This window comes from Schistocerca gregaria, chromosome 3 (genome assembly GCF_023897955.1).
Source record: "Schistocerca gregaria isolate iqSchGreg1 chromosome 3, iqSchGreg1.2, whole genome shotgun sequence".
In the NCBI taxonomy this organism is placed as follows: Eukaryota; Metazoa; Arthropoda; class Insecta; order Orthoptera; family Acrididae; genus Schistocerca; species Schistocerca gregaria.
This window is the reverse complement of record NC_064922.1, coordinates 682,157,253-682,176,851: the sequence shown is the minus strand read 5'-3', so window position 1 is coordinate 682,176,851 and position 19,599 is coordinate 682,157,253. Positions and strand designations below refer to the sequence as shown.

The window sequence follows — 19,599 nt, the reverse complement described above, 5'->3', positions numbered from 1 at the left end:
GTGGTGGATAAAATATAGCACTTCATAAAAATTCGGAGTAGGCATTAAAATCCATGGAGAAGAAATAAAAACTTTAACGTTCGCCGATGACATTGTAATTCTGTCAGAGACAGCAAAGGACTTGGAAGAGCAGTTGAACGGAATGGACAGTATCTTGAAAGGAGGATATAAGATGAACATCAAGAAAAGCGAAACGAGGATAATGGAATGTAGTCGAATTAAATCGGGTGATGCTGCGGGAATTGGATTAGTAAATGTGACACTTGAAGTAGTAAAGGAGTTTAGCTATTTGGGGAGCAAAATAACTGATGATGGTCGAAGTAGAGAGGATATAAAATGTAGACTGGCAATGGCAAGGAAAGCGTTTCTGAATAAAAGAAATTTTTTAACATCGAGTTAGATTTAAGTGTCAGGAAGTCGTTTCTGAAAGTATTTGTATGGAGCCTGGCCATGTATGGAAGTGAAACATGGACGATAAATAGTTTGGACAAGAAGAGAATAGAAGCTTTCGAAATGTGGTGCTACAGAAGAATGCTGAAGATTAGATGGGTAGATCACGTAACTAATGAGGAGGTACTGAATAGGATTGGGGAGAAGAGCACTTTGTGGCACAACTTGACTAGAGGAAGGGATCGGTTGGTAGGACATGTTCTGAGGCATCAAGAAATCACTAATTTAGTATTGGAGGGCAGCGTGGAGGGTAAAAATCGTAGAGGGAGACCAAGAGATGAATACACTAAGCAGTTTCAGATGGATGTAGGCCGCAGTACGTACTGGCAGATGAAGAAGCTTGCACAGGATAGAGTAGCATGGAGAGCATCATCAAACCAGTCTCAGGACTGAAAACCACAACATCAACAACATAAAAAGGGCTGCCAGAAATAAAACACTTATACTTAGGTGCTATATTTATTCCACCAGAACGACAACGTAGCCTAGAGCTCTCACTCACAACGAACACGTTTGGTAGCAAAAATGTTTCGGAGACGAGAAGACGACAGTTAGGCGTCTATCTGACATAAGCGGTTGTCAAACATAAGTACGAACTTATGCGATCCTGACTACTGAAAGTTTTCTTTACCAAATAATGCAGATCGAGCCTTCTAATTTCTCAACATGATAAAATTCAACCAATTGTGTAGTCTACAAGATTAAACATTGTGTTACATTTCAAATATGATGAAAAATGAGAAAATTGATCACATGGTTCTTTTAAATCATTAATAACTTTTACATATGCCAATTATTGTGAATGAAATCAACATTTACAAAGTCATCTCTTAAATGTTTACTAGAATACAACTTAAAATTCGGTAAATTTTGCGTAACTTTCCGATTACAACATGTCTGTCGTGTAACTGAAGAACCTTACATCAGATTCCAGTAGCTGAATGTCTCTTCTTGATGGAGATATATAACAATAACAGAACAATCATTAATACAAGTTTTAAAAACCTTTTATTCGTGTGGAAAGCATAAACACCATTTCGTGAAGATTAAACTGACATAGACCTGAAACTCTTTTTCTTAAAGATTGATTTCTGTTTTAAGACCTTTGGAGCTCCTAGTCTGGAACTTGGAAAAAAATAATTAAATAAAAAATATTTAAGCTCACGCAGTACTTAGGCTGTGAAGTGCTGCCAGCAAAAAGCAGCAGGCGACCGACGACCGCCTCGTTATGATTCAGGAGTGTGATAGCTGTTCCTACGAGTATTTGCTTTCTATTTTTTCTAAAGCTCTCCGTTGAAGATACCGTAAGAAGTGTACTAATATTGTTTTTTAATCAAATTTTGAACAATATGGGGTCATTTTTATTGCATTTAAAATGAGGTTTACAGAAAAAAATACGAAAAATATATAAAATTAAGATTAAATTGAAGCTCCAAAAATACCGAGTGAAAATCATCACAAACTACACAATATTACCTACAGTTTGAAATTTGAGTATTTTACGTTCAATAGTTTCTTAGTTACTATCTCAGAACCGTGTGATTTAATTAAAATACGGCAACTTAAGCGCTTAAAAAAGGTCGAAAGCACTTGTTTATCACAGCTGACTTTTAAAAGATATTAAATAACGGAAAACTGAACTTCCATGAAAACTACAAAGTTGTCTATTGTCTGAAATGAAATGGAACTACCCGAATGAAACGTTTCATAATACGTAGATAACGTCAGTGGGTTAAGGAAAGAATATTAAGTTTATCGCCGACGCCAACAGTGTCTTTCGGAAAGCACAGCAAACAAAATCGAGCCACTTTTGTGTGAGCAACGGCCTGATTAGGTCATAAATATAGTTTCTTGAACTTCTTGAATAATTTCAGAATAATAAAAAAGAGACATGTTGGTGCAGTTAAAAAACAGACGATAGTTAAAATGGGAAGGGAACCTCCCTAGTAATACGACCAATCAAAGGCCTTAGAAAAGGGTATTGTAAAGCAACCACTTTGTTCAAGTATTAACTATACGAAGCTCTTGCAGAATGGATGAAAAAGTGTGGAGGAATGGTCGTAGACAAAGTTGGAAATTCACAGTCGAGTTTACTAACGCCAATGTACAAATAATATTGGCCAAAGATGACTATGATATAGCGCATATGATGAAGAAAATCTATAAACAAAGACCAGACTATCAATAAATTTTTCTAAAAGAAAATATTTATGTACAGTAGGTAAACAACATCATAGCTGGAAATACTGTTAAGGTATGTCAAAAGTATAAATATCTGAGTTACAATCTCAGATCGGGATCCAGTAAACAAGAAATAAGGCAGAGGACAGCAAAAACTAAACAAGCAGCGATTAAGCTGAATTCCATCCTTTAGTCAGACAAAATTAGGAAAAAGAAACTTACTTATATACGAATAAATAATACAAAGCGTTTTTTATATGAATCAGAATTGCTGGAAATGAAAAAAACTAGGTGGAAGAAGATTTGAAGCTGTGAAAATGGATTTTTTGACAAGAAGTTGTATAAGTTCAAAGCAAGAGAAGATCGCAAACGAAGATATCATGTGCATCGCCGAAGAGATGAAAACGGATTTTAAAATGGTATGAGCTTGTGATGAGATTATGGGATGAACAGTGGACTCCACGCAAGAAAGAAAGCAGAAGACCCTGTGGAGGAGGACATGCAACAAAGAAATTTGAAAGAATATTTATACAAGGATCAAGAGGCTAGGATACGAGGTTACAAGGAATAGCCTGAGGAGACGTAAACAAAAAATAAACAAAAACTGTAACTGAAGCACAGCACTAAGTAACAGTCTGGATGCTTTTATATTTGTATGAAGTTGCATTCTTCACTAATAAATCGTGTTTCAATTAAAATTTTATTTCATCAACTTCATCTAGTCGTTGTCGATCGCCAACTACATCACAAAATGGAAATATACAAACTAAATCAATTATAGTGATCAAAGGAGGTGCAAATGTAATAGGAGGAGGTACACTTACAGCTGGAGGGATGTCTATAATAGGACAGTTGCCAGTTCCAAGATAATATGTTCGTAGCTCGATTTTCTACCAATCTTTAACAGTTACTTTCTCTGGGTAACAGAGAACCTGGGCCGTATTTAGGAATTATAGAACACTAGGTCATATTACTGGTGCAGCCAATATCCATGGAAATTTTGTAGCTACTTATCCGCTAAAATAGGATTTTAGAGCAATTTTCCAATTAAAAGCTTACAACGAGGGTACAAAAAAAAGAATTATTTTTTACAAGCTATATTGTTTCAAATTGTTTACAAAGCAACCTTATCCCCTTCAAAATACTCTCCATTACAAATATACTTTGCTGAAGCAGGAGTCTGTGAGTTGAAACTGCTCCTGTATAAACTGAAGTGGGAGAGAAGCAGAGGCATGATCAATTAAATTAACTAAATTAAATTATTATGAAATCCACTATCATTAACAGTTTTTCATATAATAGCTTTTTTCAAGTTTTAATTGTGATTAGCAGTGTCCGAAGTAGCGGTATTTACACGCATTATTTTTACCAACAAGCCTTCCTCAGGCTGAACAATAGTCAGAGATGATATACTCGCCTGAGAATCCTCGTGCCAAGACCCGCCCCCGGCGGCGCTTCGAGGCGGTGCGCTGCCGCGGCGTTTTTACGGTCGTGACTTTCCTCGATAATGATGTGACGGTCATACGGCGTGTCGTAATCCACTTCGAGGATAGTGGAGAAGCGATGTGGGAACACCATGTCGACTGTGGCAATGGCGATCCCAGACAAAGCACAGAGTGCACCTGGAAATTAGAACCGAGTCTTAATGAGTTAAACGATGTTGCCTCTATTTGTAATCAAGTTGTGCTTCACTTTGTAGAAATATAATCCATGTCGCTAAATCATGGCTCTGAGTCTCTGGAACATAAAGATTCCTAAGATTAAGGATACTATACCGACCATTAATAAAATAAATATTCCAGAATGAGATATTCACCTTGCAGCGGAGTGTGTGTTAATTTGAAACTTCCTGGCGGATTAAAACCGTGTGCTGGACCGAGACTCGAACTCGGGACCTACGCCTTCTGCGGGCAAGTGCTCTATTGCAAAGGTCTTGAGTTCGAGTCTCGGTCAAGGAGACAGTTTTGATCTTCCAGGAAGTTTCAAAATAAATATTGTCGTTTGGGCAGCATCTAACCTTCATAATCTTCACATAAGAAAAACAATGTCATCAGTCGTAGTTACTTCGGGACAGTCCCATACGTCTTTAGAAAATTATATATTCCTCACACTGAAGAAACGTTTTTTTTTCTCAATCAATAGGAACTTCAGAACGGTGCACAGGAGTCATTAAGAAGAATGGTAAATAGAAAGTTCATTTGACAAAATGATGACAGTCTCAGAATTATCCAGAAACTTCTTCTCACTTCTATGATTACTGCATTATCCTCAAAAGTTGCATGCTTAATGGCGAACTCCGGTTTAGACAGTGTGTCAGGGTTCAATTCCAGTTGGTTCATCTATAACATATCTTCCCTGAATCTTTTCTGTTTATTTGGCGTCTTCTCTGTCAGAACCAATGAGATTTTGTCAGCACTCTGTATCTCGCTATATCTACGACACTGACTATTCGAAATTTATATCCTATTAATTCCTCAGTGCTCTTTCGTAAAACGACCCCCTTTGGAAATGGTACGAGCTATACCAAAACTAATAAAAGTTCGTAATAAAATGCTGAACTAACACGAATGCCGAAAATATACTACTGCAGATCCACGATGCAGGGTGTAATGTAACGAATGTACGTGTAAATATATAAATCATCTCTGAGGAAAGTCGACAATGAAGGTAAACACTTCTTTTGATAAAACAAGTAGGCAGCCCTATGGACATGTTTGTTAAAACGCTGATAATACATAAATGTCGTCCTTGAAACATAGTCATGAAACTGGTAATACTCGATACCTTATGAAGTATCTGTAAGAAACAACGTACAATAATGTTCCCACCATCTGTTAGAGAGTAAACGAAGGTACTTCGATAGCAGCTGATAATTCGAAGTCTGAGAGCTTCTATGTGACGTCATTTTGAAGGGAACCAAAACGTATATTTTATGGTAAGTTATATCTAGTAGTCGACTCTTTCGCATAAGCCGGCAACAGACTTAATGCATTTGCCTAACTTTAGAGAATTTGTTATTGAATTTTGTTCAGTACTGTTGAACGCTACAAATTCAGAATGTCGGACGGATTCCAGTTAGTTCGAGTCTGCAATAGGTCACAGGACTGCTAGAAGACGCTGGTCTGCCGGTCTAAAAAATGCAGTTCGCTTGACATTACTTCCTTTCAAAAAAGTGTCAGTAAATTTCCTATTATCATTGTGTGCAGAGTAATTTGTATTCTCTATCGTCGGCCTATTTAGTATTATATTGTCTGTTTGAGGGCTGTGATGACTCAGTAGGAGAACTTAAGGCTTATAATGGGCGTATTAATAGTCTGTTTCCATCCATTCAGTTCACAAGTCACCTTTCTTTCAGGAACGCTTTGTGGGCCAACTATGACACACGTAAGCTTACTGCTGACTATAGGCAAAAGCAACAAGAAATTTAGGCAAAATGTGGACTCTTTCATCAAAATATTCATTTAGAGGAGAACCAATGCAAAGAGGCTTTAATTATACACAAGTATTTCTGGAAAAGTAAGTGACAATATCACAAGATATTTATCTATGAGTTAATAAAAGATATTCCCCTTTACAGAACTAGTTATGTTGCTCTGACGAAATTCAGGCTATATAAATGCAACCGGAAAACAATGATGGGTGAATCACATAGTTCAGTAAAGGACAGCTACTACAACAGTGGCTTCAACGCAGTCAGTACAGAACTTTTCAGACACTACACAGTGTTACGTATTAAATATCTTTCAGTTCGACGTTGCTGTAGAGCCCGGATATTAATGTAATTACATATTCCTTTTCTTCGCTCTTACGCGCGTGAAAAGTGTAACTGCTGTCGAATTATGTTGTCAGTGTTGATATTTTTCATGTTATCGTTACGTACTTTACATATTTCTCTATAGTTACAATTTGTACATTGCTTAATTTTATGCTGTATATATATATATATATATATATATATATATATATATATATATATATATATATATATATTTTAAAGAATCCGACCTACCACAAAAGTTGAAGACAGGAAGTATATTATCGCTAAAAACCACGTTCTAGTGCTATAAAACATGGTTAATTGCACCCTTATCTGGATTATGAAGGACGTGTTTTGTGCTTTATTTTCTGTGATTCGGAATTACAGTTCTCAAAGACTAAGCCGATGCAGTAACAATACTGTATGTAGTAACCATAACAGTGTGTAGTGAAGAATTTCTTGTACATCAAAATTGGCCGTGGGTCAGACAGAAGACATATGACGACTACAGGCGACTTCTACCGATTCACAGCTAGGGAGTGAGTGAGACAAGAAGTTTGTCAAGGAATTCTTAGAGATTCACGATTTTTTGTGTCCATTATGCCTCCCAGTTTATCATAATTATCATTTACTTTAAGATCTTATGATACGAGGAAACTCTTTCACTACTGATGAACTTCCAGCTTGAGCAACATATACATTGTGATGCACACACAAAAAACAAAGCAGTGCCATGGTCTACGAAACAAATATTATTGAGGTAAATGCACAAGACTCCGAGCTCCAAAAATGAATTTTTCCTCAGGTATGGTTTCTGCGAACTTCCCATGGTACAGACTTCAAGTGACTGAGTGCCGCGTGTTTCTACAAAAGTGCATTAGGCAACAGATTCCTAATGAATCAGCATTAAAGAAATACTATTTAGATTCTTGTTACCAGGAGGCTCTGAAAAGTGTACTGTGCTATACAAGTAACCACCACATCCGGATAGCTCGAAGGAGAAGAACTCTCAAAGCCATTCTTGATTTGCTGCAGAGTGCTGGAACACACAAACTATTCGACAGTAGCCTGTTTTGTGAATGACAGTTTAATATGCTGTAACGTAAAGAATTTAAGAAGAAAAAGTTCGGATGCTGCGCTGTACATTCTGAAGACGGCAACTGCCCTACCCGGTTTCTATCCGCATTTAATCCACTTCATCTGATTAGCCGAAGCACTGCAACATATCCCCGAAGAAGTTCGCGGCAGCTAACCGGAAGAAAATAAAATAATTTCATGTACAGTCCTGCCTCGATGTTTAGAGAATTGCTGCTGAACTTAGGGTTACCGTCTGAGTTTCTTCTAACGAAGTAGGGTAAACTGATTGAGGCTGTCGGTTTTTATAAGTAACATTTCCAAGCCTTGAAATTTTTGATTAATTTATTTCCGAGAGAATCTTTAGTTTCACAAAATGCTCTGGCTTGCATCTATAACAACTAGGGCTTCCTTGTCAGCTGCATCAAATAATTAAAATCCATAGGGTTGCCTTTGCAGAAATCGTTAGAAATTGTAGAGAATGTAAAATGCAAACTGATGAAATAGAGGTGATGTTGGGCAGAGGGTGGTGAATAGGGTTGATGCCGTTATGGCTATAAATCCAGGATATTCGACAACTATATGCAACGTCCTCAATGGGGGCGAAGACGACGTTCCAGTGGACATCTCTGCCGGAGTATTTCATCTCTTAAAATTTTCACCATCGCTATCCTCTGATTTGGATAGATTATTTTCCTCTTAGGAAAAAAATTCTAAGAATACAGAGAATTCAGAGAAGTACCTGGTTGTTCGCTGCGCTTCATATTGAATTTGAGTTGAGTGCATTAGTAATTTCAATGAAGGTGGACATTTTAATAAACAGGTGTGATCGAAAACACTTCTCTTTTTCCTAGCGCGGTATAGACTTTTAAACAAAAAAAATCCAGAATGCACCTTCTTAATGTACGTTTTGTGCTTCTGGGCGCATTAAAACCACATGTGTAATCTAGAAGTTGATTTCTGTTGAAATTTTTCTTTTATGGTACATATTTTCCTGATATCACACATTTTCTTTCATTTCTTTACCCATTTGATTAAATAAATTTGTCCTTATTTTGCCTTATTGACATTAATGCGCTGAGACACAGAAGCAAGGAACTCCGTACATTGCTCTATCTCAGCAGCATACATCTCTGACATCCAGAGATTGTAGAATACAGTTTATATTTCACAATGTTTGGTATTATTATCGAACCAGTGCAGCTTCTTTAATAAGAAACTAACATATTTTCCATTTAAGACTTTTAGCGGTGTGCCTTACAAATTTTTGAATGTGTATTAAACGATTAATTAATTTTTTGGGCAATGATAAGCTTACCTAGAAACAATACCGTGTATGAGGTAATATAACAGTGTCGAATCATAGCACTAATTGTTGAATATCTTTCGCGAAATAACCCGTATTTCCTACTTTTAGTGAGCAGTGCCAATGATCATAACGTTATCTGAGCACGTCTTTCTAACACTGTGGGGTTACTAGTGGTAAATTCCGAGTTCGGCCTGGCAGGGGGGGGGGGGTTGGGGGGGAAGGGGGAGGGGCACTTTTAGGTAACCTTGCCACAATGTATTCTTTATATTACAGCTTCAGCATTTGTGCACAGTTTGAACTCATAGCATTTAATACCAATGAACTCTTAGTTGATTTCATCCCCATCAATCCATTTGTCTCATTTCAGTGCATTTAATTCAATTCAAATATACGCAGCGTAGTAGCCCACTGCGCCACAACATGTCGGAAGACGTGGTGTCTCGCGTGGGCATTGATTTGCAGACCGCCTACGAAGAAAAACTGCTGCCACTGGAGAGGCGACACGACTTCCATGAATTCCACCCAGCGCCTCCTCGTGACTTCACCTCAAAGTAAGTCACAACGTGCCAAATAGTTAACTGTCTCCTCGTTTTCTCTTTCCCTCTCTCATGTATCCAAAATATATAATGTTACACAGGTTATGCACAATCTGCGATTAGTAATTTTTTTTGAAGGAAGAAAGCTGTTATTTCACTGTATGTCAGACATGTACGTGTGATGAACTTTGATTCAGAGATGAACCTTTATATAAAAATGTACGTGTGATGAACTTTGACTCAATGATTCACCTTTATATACGTGTAAATGCAGTGAAGTTCTCTGTGTGGGTACTTTTTTCAAAATTAATGTAGGTTCTCTGTTCGTAATGTGCAGTGACATTATTACTGGAGAATTGTCTTATTTTATCATACACATTTTACGATCTTACAGTGGCATTATAGTAAACTACTAAGCTGAGTGCCGATGTCGCTCGGATGAGCCAAACCATTTTGACCTCCTACTTAATAGCTTGTTTGCCCCTCTTTGTAACTAAATATATTACTGATCCTGCTTATCAAGGATCCGACATGTCGTTGGCAGGTTTGTGACGTATATGACCTTAGATGTCTACGCACAGGTCATGTAATTCGCGTAAATAACGGGCGACTGGTCTGCGTACGCGGTGATGGCGCCCGATAGTGATCCGGATGGCTTCCATAGGATTTACATCAGGAGAGTTTGGTCGCCGAGACATGAACTTGAGTTCACTATAATGCTCCTCAAAACACTGTCTGACGGTTCTGGATCCGAGACACAAAACTTATACAGCTGGAAGATATCCCAGTCGGGGAAGACATCAAGCATGAATGGATGCAGGTGGTTCGCAGCTGTCAGCATTCCTTCGATTACTAAAAAGGTCCCATGCAATCCCAGAAGAATGTCTCCCATAATACCACTCCCAGCAGCCTGCGTCCATGGCGCGCTGCGCATTTCGAGCTGCCTTTCACCTTATGATGGCGTTTGTGGAAACGACCATCGACCTAATGAAGCAAAATCCGTTTCCATTGAACGACGGACGGCGGTCGAATCCCGATAGTCCCGTGTCCACTGCAGTCTCAGTTGACGGTGTCGTTGGGTCAACATGTGTACACGTAGGGATGGTCTGCTGCGGAACTCCACGTTAAACAATGTACAATGAATGGTGTGCTCTGAAACGTTTGTGCATGCAGCAGCATTATGCTCTTTCTTAAGAGATGCCTCAGATCACCATCTATCCTACTTTGCAGATCAGACAAGCCTCCGAACACTAAGATCTGTCAACAGCAGTGAATGTCCAATCATTTAGTGCCTAGTGGTAATTTCACTGCCCTTCTACAGCTTTCCGTAGATGCTCACAGCAGTAGCACGCGTACATCCTACTAGCTGATCAGTGTATTCATCCCAATCTGCTCTGTACATGGCGCTACTAAAGTCTCTGATGGTCCATGTTTATGAAGCATCTGTATCACGTGCAGCCTGCAAAGTCTTATATGTTTCTCCTTATCTGCCCTTTTGCATAATTTTTCTGGTCTTTGATTGTAGTTGGCCGATCACCCCACATCTACCTGAAGGTACTGTTTCTCTAGTAAAAGAATATAAATGAATTGGTCAGTTTTGAGACTGTCATGCCACAAGCCACATAATGCTACAGTTGGCCAAACGAGAGATTTAGCATAATCGCAGAAAATAACTTTTAGAAGTTTATGAGAATTCTGTAATAAATAAAAATTCTGTTCTACAGATTCCGTGAGGACAGGGGTGGGGTTTGGCTTGAGTGACCCCTCCTGCCTCTCCTCCCTTGGGGACGCCTGTGGTGACAAAAAAAATGTGAAGTATAAATTTATTAACGAACTTGAATTCAAAGTACACATTGTCACTGGCAACTAAAGTGGAAAATGGGACATTACTCAGTATCAACTAAATAAGCGAAATGGAACTAGCACCGCCTATCTTGACGCCTCTGACCACCGTATAAAAGTTTGGGTGTTTGTTGAATGTCTGTGCGTGTAAGGGCAGATGATTTATTTCTTAAAACGTAAAGACATGGGAAAAATAATTATTTAATGTTTATTTGCTGCTAGAAGATATTAAAGAGTTCTATTAGTTTCTGAAAATATTCGTTAAATTCCACAGAACTCTATACGTTCTACTTGCCAAACGTGAAGTTAAATGTCGCCGAGACTGTCGCTAACGAGCCTATTGGGTGCGAAATCTGTTGATTCGACGCTCACGTCATTTTCTAAGATTTGTTTTTGCCTTTCCATCCCGTTTCGCACCCACAAAGGTGCACATACACAGCATTGCTTTCGATTAATAAGCGAAACGTATTAAGTTTGGTTAAATTACTGCAGGAATACACTTAATGGTAAAGTAAATGTTATTCAGGTACAACTCTTCTGCCTTTTACTCATTATGTCAATGTTACAGCTCATTGTGAATGAGAATATATTAGTGAAAAAAATCGTACAAGGGAGTAAATGTTGAGGGACGGCAGAGCTAAAAATTCTTAAAATACTAGGCTAATAACATATTTTATAATGCATATACTTGCCACAGATTACGACGTCATAGGGCATAAAGGCATGAAAAGAAACGAAGTAACCAAATTTAGGATTTTCTGTGTCAGTGATAGTGAAGATTATTCTAATAGTGAAGACGGAAACACGCAATGTATGCACAAAATACTGAAGTTACTCTTCCGTGAATGTCTTGTATTTTAAGAATTTAAATTATTCAACTTTACGAATTATTTGATCAACCTGTAACGATAAAACGTAGCCTTTATACGAATTCCGTGCCTGAAACAGTGCACACTCTGTTCTGATAACGGTCGTTTCTGGTGCACTTCCATCCCAAACGACACTTTCTGATGGAACTGGGACTCAGTTACGCTACTCTGTTCCTTGTTTTCTCCCCAGTAACGGATGTCCAGGATAGTATACCGTACTGAACTAGGACCCACCTAAGAACGTGACAGCTGCTGGATTCATTCACGTTCTTCGGTAGACCGCTGTAGTCTGGGACGATAGTGGTTGGAAGTTAATGTGACGGACTGTGTCGACTTCCTGGCGTATAGTTCTACATTTTTCTATTACCGCGAAATGGTTTAATGTGAACCGTGGGCATAAAAATCAGTAGAAAGATCTTAAGTAACTAGTACACAGTAGCGAACCTGTTTCTGTCTTCCAAGTAGGCCTTGTACAAATATGTCCTCGTTGTTTTACAAACTTCAGGATCTCCACTACTGAAACCTACATTGTTTTCTTTGGTAACAACAACTCTTTTGATCTGTGTAATCACATGAATCGTTACTTACATCTCACCTGTAGCCGTGGTGACCCATCTCAGTCCGAAGATGATTATCAACAGCGGGTCTTTCAGCATATTCATATTATATACGTTACAAAGAGTGAACTCCACCGACAAAATTTCAGAAGTCGTTCAAGCATAATTTCTGAGTATTTTGGCACAAGGAAACTGTTGACTCCAACGTCCCATAATAGAGTAATAATGCAATAACGATTTATTCAGTTTGTTACCTCAGTTAATTTTTAACATGTAATATGCAATCACCAAAACGTACAACATTAAACAGAGAGTGATGCACTACCCTCAGAAGACACACATACTCTTTTATAACGCTGCTTTCGGTCTCCTTTCAGAATGCAGTACAGTCAGTAGCTAATGCAGAACTCTTCCCTTACCGGTGTTGCGCAAATTATTGACAACCGTGATAACGGCAGAGTGTACAGCGACGCACCCTCTACTGACTTACACACTCAAGAACTGCAGGGGTTTAGTTTTTCTTCTTCCGCTGCTGCGACATTCCTAGCAACCAAGTCCATATGAGTATCGGCCCGAGTCTCGTAAACAAGGTTCTTCACATATCCCCGCAAGAATAAGTCCAACTTTGCCACTTTTGATGACCGCGCGAGAATGAACAGGACAGAACCAATTCATTGTGGTTCAGAAAAATTATTCTGTAACTAGCTATCGCAGACGATGGATCTCTTACTACAAAATGGTCAAGAAATATCCCTGGAAACCTCCGATACGATGGTGAAGCTTCGGTCCATACCCTGCGTTGTAGGCTGTTCCAATTTGATTGCTCGCCCGCAAACAGCAGTCAGCCTTAGGTAAAAGCGGTCACTAGGCTGTCAGCAATGCTGGGCAAAAAATATTGTACAATATATTGAAGGTTGGCTCCAGACAGCAAAGTGATATTGCGCGAACTTCATGGCAAATCTCGTAGGTGAAATCATGGAGTATTTGGATGTCAGATGTTATTTCGCCCTCGTGCTGAACCTAACTCAGTGCCTCTCCATTATCTTTTCTTATTTAGCTACAGGAAACACATTTGAATATCTAAAATTTAGAGGTGCAATATTACCGCAGTCTTGACGGAAACGTGCACAGGTATTATAGAAAGCTCCAAACATTTTACAAGAGTAAGGAATGGTGTATATAGGTGCAATGGTTGGAGAAAAGTTTGGAAACAACGCGAGAAATGCTTACGTGAACATAAATGCAGTTGCTAACCAAACCGGCGGGTGGTGATGTTGCATTTGCCGACGAGCGGCACCTGTGCAATGTCCTAAATACGTTGAAAGTGCCGGGCGCGGTCAGAACAGTATTCTGTGTAGTAGTGAGTCAATTACCTCGGAGTTAGTGAATTCGAACGCGGGAAAATTCTCGGTGCTCGTATGGTGGATGCTTCCATAACCACGGGAGAATAGGTGTTTGGTGTTTTAAGAGGCACCGTATAGGAGATTTATACCGCACACAGGGAAAGCGGAAAAACATAACCGTTAAGTCCCAAAGCTGACGAAAGTGTGTATTAAATGGTCGTGACAGACGGACGCTGAAGAGGGCTGAAACGAAAAATAAGAGGACAACAGCTGCGAAAGCCTCTGCAGAATTGAATGTCACACTCCGAATGCTGTCAGCACCGAAATAACACGAAGGGAGCTCCATAAGTAGGGAATTTCTGGGCGAACTGGAATAGAACGACACATCAGTGATGGAAATGGCAATAACGGGTAAACCTGGTGACGAATCCGGAAAACCTGGACTATGGAACAATGGAAGGAAGTCATTTGACGGATGAGACTTTGTTTCACATTGTTTCCAACTCCTGACCGAATTTACGTCGCAAGAGCCAAACACGACGGGGTTTCGGTCACAATTTGGGCAGCCATATCGTAGAATTCCTTGTCCTTTTCTCACATGATGTACTGCGAACTATGGATGCAGCCTAGAGGGCAGATTCCATATTTCTAGGTTTCTGGAAAGCGCTTGACAGGGTGCCCGTTGCAGGATGATAACGAATGTACGAGCATATCGAATAAGTTCACAGATATGTGAGTGGCTCTAAGACTTTTTAAGTATTAGAAACCAGTATGTCGTCCTCGACGGTGAGTTTCACAAGAGACGGGAATGGCCCCGCGAAGTGTGATAGGACAGCTGTTGTTCTCTATATATGTATGAATTGGCGGACAAAGTGGGCAGCAATCTGCTGCTGTTTGCTGATGATGCCGTGGTGCACGCTAAGATTTTAAATATAAGTGACTGTAGCAGGATACAAGACGACTTAGTCCATATTTCTAGTTAGTGTCATGAAAGGCACCTAGCTCTAAATGTAAAAAAATGTGAGTTAATGCGGGTGAGTAGGAAGAACAAGCCTTTAATGTTCAGATACAGTGCGCTGCATGACACAGTAAAGCCATTTCAATATCTGAGCGTAACGTTGCAGACCGATATGAAATGGAACGTGAATGTGAGAACTGCGGTAGGAACTGACTTCGGTTTATTAGGAGAACTTTGGGAAATCGTGTTTCATCTGTAAAGGAGACCTGTTCTTGAGTACTGCTCGAGTGTTTGGGATCCGTACCAGGTTGGATTGAAGAAAGACACCGAAGCATTTCAGAGGTGGACTGATAGATTTCTTACCGGTAGGTTCGAACAAATCGTAAGTGTTACGGAGATGCTTCAGGAATTTAAATGGGAATCCCTAGGGCGAAGGTGGCATTCTTTTCTAGAAACTACACTGAGAAAGAAACTTCCTGGCAGATTAAAACTGTGTGCCGGACCGACACTCGAACTCGGGACCTTTGCCTTTCGCGGGCAAGTGATCTACCAACTGAGCTACCCAAGCACGACTCACGCCCATTCCTCATAGCTTTACTTATGCCAGTACCTCGCCTCCTTGCTTCCAAACTTTACCGAAGTTTTCCCGCGAACCTTGCAGAACTAGTACTCCCCTGTGAGGATGGGTCGTGAGTCGTACTTGGTTAGCTCAGTTGGTAGAGCACTTGCCCGCGAAAGGCAAAGGTCCTGAGCTCGAGTCTCGGTCCGACACACAGTTTTAATCTGCCAGGAAGTTTCATATCAGCGCACACTCCGCTGCAGAGTGAAAATCTCATTCTGGAAACATCCTCCAGGCTGTGGCTAAGCCATGTCTCCGCAATATCTTTTCTTTCAGGAGTACTAGTTCTGCAAGGTTCGCAGAAAGGCAAAGGTCCCGAGTTCGAGCCTCGGTCCGGCACACAGTTTTAATCTGCCAGGAAGTTTCATATCAGCGCACACTCAGCTGCAGAGTGAAAATCTCATTCTGTGACTACTGAGAAAATTTAGACAACGGCATTTGACGCTGACTGCCACACGATTCAACTGCCGCCAACATATATTGCGCGAGAGGACCACGAAGACAAGATACGAGAAATTAGGGCTCATAAAGACAGTTGTTTCTCCCTCGCTCCGTTTGCGACTGTATCGGGAAAGAAAATGACTCGTAGTGGTACATGGTACCCTCCACCACGCACCGTATGGTGGTCTGTGGAATATTTGTGTGGATGTAGATATATATTCCATGGGCCCCGCGGTTATTCTGCAAGATCGCATTAACGTCAGGCATTATGTGACCATTTTTGTTGGCCAGGTCTATACTGTGGTCCAACGTTTATTCACCAAGGATGACGCTGTGTTCCAAGACGACAAAGCGCCTCTTCACACAGCTCGTGCAGTCTAGTACTGTTTTGTGGGCACGAGGATAAATTGTCGTATTTCACCTGACCACCACAGTCGCCACATCTCAATATTATTGAGCCTTTTTGGTGGTTTTGGTGCGTGCTCGCTGTCCACCTCCATCATCATTATCTGGACTTGCCACTATTTTGCAGGAAGATTGGTATAGAGGCCCTTGAAACCCGTACAGAATCTGTAATTATCCATTTCGAGGCCACTGGAAGCTGTTTTGAGTTCCAACGGTTTTCCTACATCGTATTAGACGTGGTAATGTGTTCTATTTTTTGTGTTCCTATATTTTTGTATACCCCCTGTATTTAATGCTGAAATTGAAGGGATTTCTGCTCCTTACAAAATGTTCGTAACCTCAGAAGTACCAAAGTGTTGGTTCCAATAGCTCATCAGCTTCAGCACCGCTTTTCGTTACAGTTCTCAGGATTAGGCCGCAACTTTATGTGTGTAGCTTCATGTATTCTAGCTTATTTGTTGCTCGATCCATTTCCCTATTTATTCTGGCAGTTACTATATTCGCTTGATTTTACACACCACAAAGAGAACACGCGATTCGCTGATTTCGTAGCCATTTCCACAGTTTGATTTCCACAACAGAACAAATAGCTCAAAATAAACAGTGTTGCATACACAGTCTTGAGCTGGCAAAGGCACCGCATTCAATATTAGCAACAAGCTATACAAAACAACAAGCTTGCATAGTAAAAATCTAATCTCAGTAGATCCGTACAGCCAGTTTGCATAATAAGAACCTGATTTCAGCAGATCCGTCAACATATCTATATATCTATCTATATAAATAAAAATAAGTTGCCGCACGTATAAAATATCCTTACATAAGACTGGCATGACGAATTTACTTGATTTTTTTTTTTTGCTTGTTCGTTATTGTCAGGAAAAGGTTAGCACGAAAGATAATTTTTAGAAAACCCAACGGAAAAGACTGAAATTAATATCAATTGCCGCTAGTATGAAATATCGTCGATATTAATACTGATTTTTGTCTCTGTAGTGTTCGTAATTGTCAGGACAAGGTTTGATTAAAATAAAATTTTAGGAAAATCCATCAGAAAAGTCAGAAATTAAAATAAAATTGTGAAAGGTCATTACCTGAGAACGGTTCGACCGATTTGGTTGTTTTTGTTTTTTGTTGTGTTCGTAATTCTAAATGGTGATAGTACTTTTGCTACCGATTTCCTTCAGATTTTTACACGATACTGTAAGAAATTTTTGGACAACATAGGCTATATGTTTTTGTAATGAAATTAAATGAGCGTGTAGGATGTTGGCCGGGAGGTCCCATCCAGGGAAGTTCGGCCGCCGAGTGCAAGTCTGTTTTCAGTAGACGCCACATTGGGCGATTTGCGTGCCGGTGATGATGATGTAGTGATGATGAGGGCAACACAACACCCAGTCCGAAAGCGAAAAAAATCTCCAACACTGGCGGGAATGGAAGCAGGGCCCGCCGCGTGGGAGGCAAGCACGATACCTCTCAACTTAGCAGGCGGACTCTGTTTTGTAATATACAGAGGAAATGTTGCTACCAAAAATCTCGAAAAGATGTTGACAGAGTTACTTCAAATTTTTACACGATACTTTGCTGAGCGTTCAGGCAGAAATGGCCATAGAGAGGAGGGAGACGAGGAGATGGAAAGAGGGGGGCAGGGGGAGGAGGTTATGCTGTGAAATGGGGGAAGGAGGAGATGTACGGAGCTACTGAACATTAGAGAGAGAAGGGAGAGGAGGTTATGAAGAGAGAGATGGGAGGAGAAGGAGATGTAGGGAGAGAGAGAGGGGGGGGGGGGGGAATAGGAAGATGAGCAGAGAGAGGGATGTATATGCAATTCTCATACATATTTAGCAACTGCGTAGCATCGCCAGGATCGCTAGTTATGCGATATATTTCACAACCTTCGACCTTGCCCTGTCTCGGTCAGTAATACTGCACAATATGAATTATTGCACAGTATTATTGTCCAGGGGCAGACTAAGCGAAGGTTTTGCCTCGGCGACCGCCTGCGGGCAACGGTGGCCTGGTGACCAGCGCACGTGTAGAACGCGTGCAGTGGCCTTTACTACCTGTGTCTGTCCGCGGGTGAGGTGACGGACGCTCAAAAGGTTCGTGTCCCAAGGCCACGGGGCTTCGATGGATCAATCTGTCGTATAGGATATCAGTATGTAATCGGGGTGGTACGTGAGAGCGAGAGGCTGGACGTGTCTGCAGGCCGCTGGTGGCCATGGTGGGCGCCGCCGGGTCGGGCAAGTCTACGCTGGTGAGCTGGCTGCTGGGCTGCAACCCATACCCCGCGACGACCGGCGCTGGATGCAGCACGGCGCTCGTGTACGGCACAAGCGAGACGCTCCTGCCAGGGGCCGCTGCGCTCGCCTCCCCACACGGCAAGGCCTTTGCTGCGCTCAAGAAGCTCGGAAATGCCTTCCTCAGGTAACAACTCTCTAACCAGCTCTGTCATGAGGCCAGCCACACTGGCACAGAGATTTGTTTTTTTTTAATATTTGTTATGTTCGTAAACAATCTGCAGCTACATCTGCAAGATACTATATACCGCTATGGCGGGGGACTCTTAGTGCAAATATTATCAATTTTCTTTCCTAAACCATTTGCGTACCATTCACGTAATGACTGTCTATATTACTTTTGTATAAATGCTGTTATAGTACTTATGGAATTTATTTTCTAAGTTTTGGTTATCTGTTGTTGTAAGCAAGACACTACATTCATTAGAAATTTTGTACTTCATTGCTATATACTGACTGTCAAAACCAAACAGCAATGTGTTGTCTATGGATACCATGCTTTTCCAGGAGTATCACAGGGGTCAGTATTGGATCCACTATTGTTTTCCTTGTATGTGAATGATATCTCGTCTGTTCTATCCTCTTCCAAGTATCACTTCTATACCGACAAGTTCCAGCTCTACTTACGTTCAAGGCTTGGACTCTTCAATAATAAGACTATCCAGATGAATTCTGATCTATTTCAGTGGTTAGATGGTCGCAAAATCTGGGACTTAAACCAAATGTGGAAAAGTCTCGACCACTTTTAAAATGCAATCAGAAATTCCCACGAAAAACCAGTGAGGAACTTGGGCATAGCGTTGGATGAGCACCTCATCTGGAAAGAATTTCGCTTGCCTCTGTGGCCTTAAAACATTTCGCAACAGCTTTTCACAGGATCTGAAACGTGCAATCATGTCTTCTGTCGATTCGAACTTCATTTTCGACCAGATCGTGATAAGGCCAGACCATTTTGCCT

General features: G+C 40.5%; 1 protein-coding gene and 1 long non-coding RNA gene across 2 annotated transcripts in view; one reads left to right on the top strand and one right to left on the bottom strand.

The window, feature by feature from the left end:
• LOC126356042 (dual oxidase maturation factor 2-like) overlaps positions 1-19,599 on the bottom strand; it is a 995,426-nt gene that overhangs the window by 4,524 nt on the left and 971,303 nt on the right. The window contains exon 7 of the mRNA XM_050006722.1: positions 4,049-4,253. Within this exon, the coding sequence (XP_049862679.1) occupies positions 4,049-4,253 (205 nt within the window). The remainder of the gene's footprint in view (positions 1-4,048; positions 4,254-19,599) is intronic.
• Positions 8,657-18,633, top strand: LOC126356043 (uncharacterized). The gene is made up of 3 exons (XR_007565568.1): positions 8,657-8,803; positions 9,139-9,322; positions 18,550-18,633. It is a non-coding gene; the product is annotated as an uncharacterized LOC126356043 (long non-coding RNA).